General features: G+C 34.5%; 1 protein-coding gene across 1 annotated transcript; it reads left to right on the top strand.

Moving 5' to 3' along the window:
* Positions 1-705: 705 nt before the first annotated feature.
* Positions 706-3,245, top strand: LOC110894406. The gene is made up of 7 exons (XM_022141635.2): positions 706-927; positions 1,018-1,104; positions 1,179-1,445; positions 1,528-1,692; positions 2,270-2,323; positions 2,455-2,598; positions 2,750-3,245. Exons 1-7 carry the CDS (start codon positions 763-765, stop codon positions 3,125-3,127), a joined length of 1,260 nt encoding a protein of 419 aa, XP_021997327.1. The 5' UTR covers positions 706-762; the 3' UTR covers positions 3,128-3,245.
* Positions 3,246-6,275: the final 3,030 nt, after the last annotated feature.

Consider the following 6,275-nt stretch of genomic DNA (forward strand, 5'->3'; position numbering starts at 1 on the left):
CCCGAGTGTGAGTTTGATTAATTGACGATTCTGACCCCTCTAGTCCTTTAATTACATTATCATTAATTTCTAACTTCGTTATGCTTTTTCTTTTATAAAAACTAACGCAACTAACTTAATTTCATATATAAAATTAATATTTTTAATCCATGTTTAACTAAATTAAAACGTAACATAACTAAAATATAAAATATTATAAAAATTCCATTTTTCATTAATTTCACTTAGGATCCGGTTTACAAAACGAGTCAGGTTCTAGGATCTGTTTTTGACGGATGTTATACATATTACAAATACACCTGTAAAAAAATTAGAGCGGCGTTTTAAATTATTTTACACCATTGTATAAACTTGTTGGCATAAGCATTTTCCCCCACTGTATGGGTTCTTTTACACTAGTGTAAATCAACAATTTTTTTCGAAAAAGTTGATTTATTTAGGATTTTTGGTAAAAAAGGATTTTTGATAAACCTTTATTTTCGTCGAATTTTCTAAATTCTTATAACTTATCAGAATTTTCGATTTACCTAACACACACACTCTCTCTCTCTCTTTCTCTCTCTCTATAGAGAGAGAGAAGTCGACCTTCCAAGAAGTATGGAATGTATTTTTTTTTTCTTGGTAGAAAAAAGTAGGCCAATAGAAAAACTATTACAAAATATATTTAATATAATAAAATAAAAACACAATAACAAGAGCCTATATAAACATGGTAAACTTGGAATGAACTACACATTAATTCCATTCTCACATCCTTTCTAAATGGCGGAAGTAAAACTTTCTTTTGGTTTTGTTGTAGTGTTGTATGTGTTCATGGCTGCACGTTTATGTTACACCGACAACAGTAGGTCTTCAGGTTCCCATGAGAATGTTGAGGTTCAAAAGCTTTTAAATAGTTTAAACAAACCTGCGGTCAAATCCATTAAGGTATGTTACCATTCTTTTCTTTCTTAATTTCATCATTCTTCTTGTCACATGTTAAGGAATTGATTTGTGTATGCATTGCATTGTGACTAGAGCTCCGATGGTGATATAATGGATTGTGTTCGTATCTCTGATCAACCGGCTTTTGATCATCCCTTGCTCAAAAACCACACTATCAAGGTTTGCTTATATTTTTTTTTATATATATGCATTTATATTTATGTTAATTTAATTATAGTTATGAATAATTATAGATGAGGCCAGTTTATCATCCAAACCCCGTAGATGACAACAAAGTGTCATCCATGGTGAATGCTACAGCGGATAGACATTCATCATCATCAATTACTCAATTGTGGCATTCAAATGGAAAATGTCCAAAAGGGACTATCCCCATAAGAAGAACAAAGAAAGAGGACATACTAAGAGCTAGTTCGGTCGACAGTTATGGAAAGAAGAAGAGTTTTATAGGTAAATCAAGCTTGGTTGATGTTGAACTTGGTGTGACCGATGGACATGAGGTAAGCCTCTTTTAGCACTTTGTACCTTACAACTTGTTTCTTGCTCTTAATCACGTTATAATAATGAAGGGTTTTTTTTTAGTATGCAGTTGCATCTACAAAGACTGGGCAGTTTTATGGATCAAAATCAGCACTAAATCTTTGGAATCCAAAAGTTCAAGAAAGTAATGAATTTAGTTTGACTCAAACGTGGGTAGTAGGAGGCACTTATGATACGGGTCTTAATACCATCGAAGCTGGTTGGCAGGTGAGTTCTACTTCATTTAAATTCTAGTACCAAACAAACAAAACACATTGTAAACTTTTCCTATATTCTAAACATAACAAAGACCCTTAATATAAATGTAATAAGTGATTAAAACTACGGGTGGAAATGATGATCCAGTCTTCAAGAAATGAATCGATTTATGAGTTCATTTGGGTCGACTCAAATTATATAAGACATCAAAGCATGTTACTCTTTTTAATCTTGCTAACTTAAAATCTGTCCAAATGAGTTAGCACCACTGCCTGCCATTATTTACCGCCACCACTTACTCGTGACACGTTGACGCAACGTCCATTGTTGCCTAGTTTGCGCCGTCGCTAGCCACTATAAAAACATAGCATGTGAACCCATTTGATACTTTTCTTAATTAAGATGTTTCATTTTAGTTGAGCCCATTTTGGCATGAACTCATTTTGACAAGAAACTTTTTTAGAACAATCTATATTTACTAGAACTCGTTTAACATGTTATGTAACACAACCCACCAGTTTTGCCACATAGAACTAAAAAAACAAAATCTTGTATCTTTAAAGTTCCTGCAATGTCTTTGAAACAGGTGTATCAAAGGTTGTATGGAGATACTAAAACGAGGCTGTTCATCTACTGGACTGTAAGTTGATGTAAACTTATACATAATATTTCTCTTATATAAACAATAAGAGTAAGACCTTAGATTTTATATTATATTTACAACACGTATATTAAAAAAAATATTATATGGTATTATTGTATTTTGAACAGAGTGATGGATATCAAAAAACTGGATGTTACAATCTTTGCTCCGGGTTTATTCAAACCAACAATAAGTATGCAATTGGAGGCAGTTTATCTCCTACTTCGGAAACAGATGGTACTCAACAAGAACTCACCATACTTATATGGAAGGTATTTCTTTAAATTTCTAATTATTAATCTCAAAACATTTTATATCATCAAGGCGCGTATAAATTTTAATTACCAGTTATAAGGTTTAACTTTCACATTTACAACTATTGAGGCGGGCAGAAAATATGATTTTTTTGAACCATTTTGATAGGACAACGCAGGGGGCGGGGATTGGTGGATGCAACTCAATGGAGAAACAATAGGATATTGGCCATCCTCGTTGTTTACACACTTAAGGAAAAGTGCGTCAATGATACAATGGGGTGGAGAGATTATAAATACACGCTCACAAGGGCGTCATACAACTACCCAAATGGGCAGTGGTCAGTTCCCTAAACTATGGTATCGTAAAGCAAGTTATATAAGAAAGATTGAAACAGTTGATCAATCAAACGCTTTAAGGACCGCAGAAGTATCTACCTACCATGAGCAAAATTGCTATGATATTTTGACGCGCAACACTACTGATAACTTCTGGGGCACACACTTTTTCTATGGTGGACCTGGTCGAAACCCAAACTGCCCGTGAAAAAGTTGTAACATCCGGATTTTCAAGTTGTAACATCCGGATTTTCAATGTAATAAAAAATCACCCATAGCCATGGGTAAATGGTTAACCAATGGATCCATAATTATGTTTGACTTTTGATTAACTTGTCACACCCCCAAAATACCACCTGTTAGGCGTGTGACGTACCAATAACGAGCCACTAATTACATTGAACGCGTACAAGTTTCAAAATAAAATCCTTAATTATTAATGTAAAATACCATCAACGAGTTTAAATGAAAACCAACATGCCCAACGGAAGCAAATAGTAAACCAATGTTATACTGTTTCAAAAACCAATGTATGATATCAATAGTTCAATCACATGAATCCCTCCAGTCGACCCATGACCACTCCAGCAACTCCAGACAGCAAGTTCCAATCCAAGACATCTAACGACCTACAAGCATGCAGACAAGTGTGTCAGATGACGCTGATGAGTTCAATGTTTTGTTAACGCGTTTAGTTACCAGGTATATGTATAAAACAGTTCAACAGTTCAATAGTTCCGATTTGATGTTGTTATTAACTCGATTGTCGCAGATGGCTACAAGATGTATTTTCCCAACCCCAATGTCTCTATCAAAACATTGGTCATGCTTTAAGGTAATTAGTTCACGCCCGTCCTCCCCGGTACGGTGTGAGGGTGCCAAACCTAATAGCGCTATCAACTAATAACCTCGTTGCCTCCCCGGCAACTATCGGTAGATGTAAGGGGTCTTATATGATAGAAATGAGTAATAACAAACATCCCATTAACCTGACATTCCTCCCTGGAACATTACCCGATATCCTTCCCCGGGATGCATGCTTGGAAAAGAGCAGTGAACTCACCTTTGGTTTGCTCAGTAAGATTAAGTATCTTGTTTATCAGTTGAACAAACACGCCCTAAAAGGGTTACCGATAACAGTCAGTTCTACGCACACATATACCACATGTTTTACATACAACAAGTCACGTATTCCTTATTCACTTATCACACAGTCAAGATACATGTCGCACACACGTAAAGTTCAAGCCATAACACTCAATTAAATAGTCTCTAGTGTATACTTAGTTCATAAACCAATCCGTCACATAAATTCGTATATACAATTCACGCAACAGTTAATTCGTTGACACCAGAAAATGTGCAACGTACAAACCAGTGATCCATCTTTGACTCGCGCGGCCCATTAGTGATGTTGCGTGATCCCATTAACATACTGCTTCGTTTCTAACAGTGAACCCCATATGCCTAACTCAATTAATCGGTTCCCTATATTGCAATTACGTGACAACATAACAATTTATCATACCAATTATCATTCTTCACATTATCAAACTGTAGCACCCAAATCAACAATATTATACACCCTAGTCACTGACTAACAATGATTACCCATAATTATAATACCATAAGTCATAACCCAAACATCATATGGATCGGCCAACCCTAACCAGGTTTAACGTTAACATCATTAGTAGCGTATAATATTAACATCACCATTTATACAAGTCATTCGCAAACCACACTAATAAACATACACATGCCAACAATCCCCTCCCCTACGCAACATTGTAGTAAAGACAGCCGATCCATGAATATATATCATATACTTCACTATCATAATCTGGTGTATAAGCAGAATCATGATTCACAATTATTCAGTCACATACAAGATCATGTTTCACAATTACTAGCATGTTGAAATCAGTCCTAATACATATAATCACTAGCATATCTAAACATAACTTATGTAAAGTAACAACTCACATACCGATCAACTGCAATATACAAGTGATGCCTCACATGTGCAACTAGAGAAGTCTAGGGTTTGGGGGTATGATTGTGTTATCATAATACGTAGATCATGTGTGTATATAAGCTAAGCCAAAGGCCGGCTCCTAATTAAATAACCACTTGGGCTCTACCAAGCCTAATTAAATTCAGTCATACATTGGGCCGAATTCCTGTTGTCATTTATTAAACACATGAGCCGATAATCAATTTATTGTAATGCGATTGGACCGATTGATTATCACATGCAATGGATCACTTTATCACGTGCAGTTGACTTCTTGATTAACGAACCAACACATGTAATACTTATAAACTTGAAACACTTAATGGTCGACAACATTCAATATAACCAAAATCTAATTGGACCGAGTACTGTAGTGGGCTTGACTATTTTGTGCAGACCATATAGTATAATAACTGGACCGTCCAACTCTGAATTCACAATTAATGATCACGTGATTGATAATGAGATATAACTGGGCCGCTCAAATAATTCACATGGATCAGATCAGATTTAAAGACATAATATTGAGTGAATTGGCTAAGTGTCGGATGGTGATCCGAGAGTTTACAACAGGCTAAGTGTCGGATGGTGATCCGACGATTGACACTTAACAATCAAACAAAGTGCTATGGATCGGATGTCAGTTCGTTCGAACTGCCATTCGACGATTGAGCCTTAAATCACAAGAACGAAACTGCAGTGGATCGGATGGCAATCAAGATTGCTCCGGATTTTGCTCAGGTGCCATATCTGAACTAATTCAACTACCACATAAATTCTCAACAACTAATAAACATGTAACACATATTCTACACAATGAATTTTGCATGCTTCATTTATCAAATAAAATGAGTATGAGTTTATGGCAAGATGAAACACCCCAAAATATTTTAAAGTAAAAAGGAGAAAAAATCTACTCACTGTTTGCGAAGATAATCCATGAACGATATCGCGATGGAAAAAGAACAATCCGAATGAAATTACCCTAAAAAATACAATAACAAATCTTAAACAAACGGAAAGACATAAACAAGACTATGGACTTAGGTTCTTTTATTTAGAGACATTTGTTTAAAACAATATATGATATATAAATTCCTAACCAAATAAATAAGTAAATATAAATGATGACATAAATACATAACTATGATTTGGATTAGGATTATTGTTTCAAGGAATAATAACATAAAATCATTTATGTTGTTATATTTTTATGAGTGCTAAATTTTGATAAATAAATTCTAAACATAACTAATAAATAAATATATGAATACTTAAACAAACAAATAAACATATAAGTCAATACATGAATAAATAAATATGATTTTTTATTGGAATT

The sequence above is a fragment of the Helianthus annuus genome, chromosome 12, assembly GCF_002127325.2.
Source record: "Helianthus annuus cultivar XRQ/B chromosome 12, HanXRQr2.0-SUNRISE, whole genome shotgun sequence".
Taxonomy (NCBI): domain Eukaryota; kingdom Viridiplantae; phylum Streptophyta; class Magnoliopsida; order Asterales; family Asteraceae; genus Helianthus; species Helianthus annuus.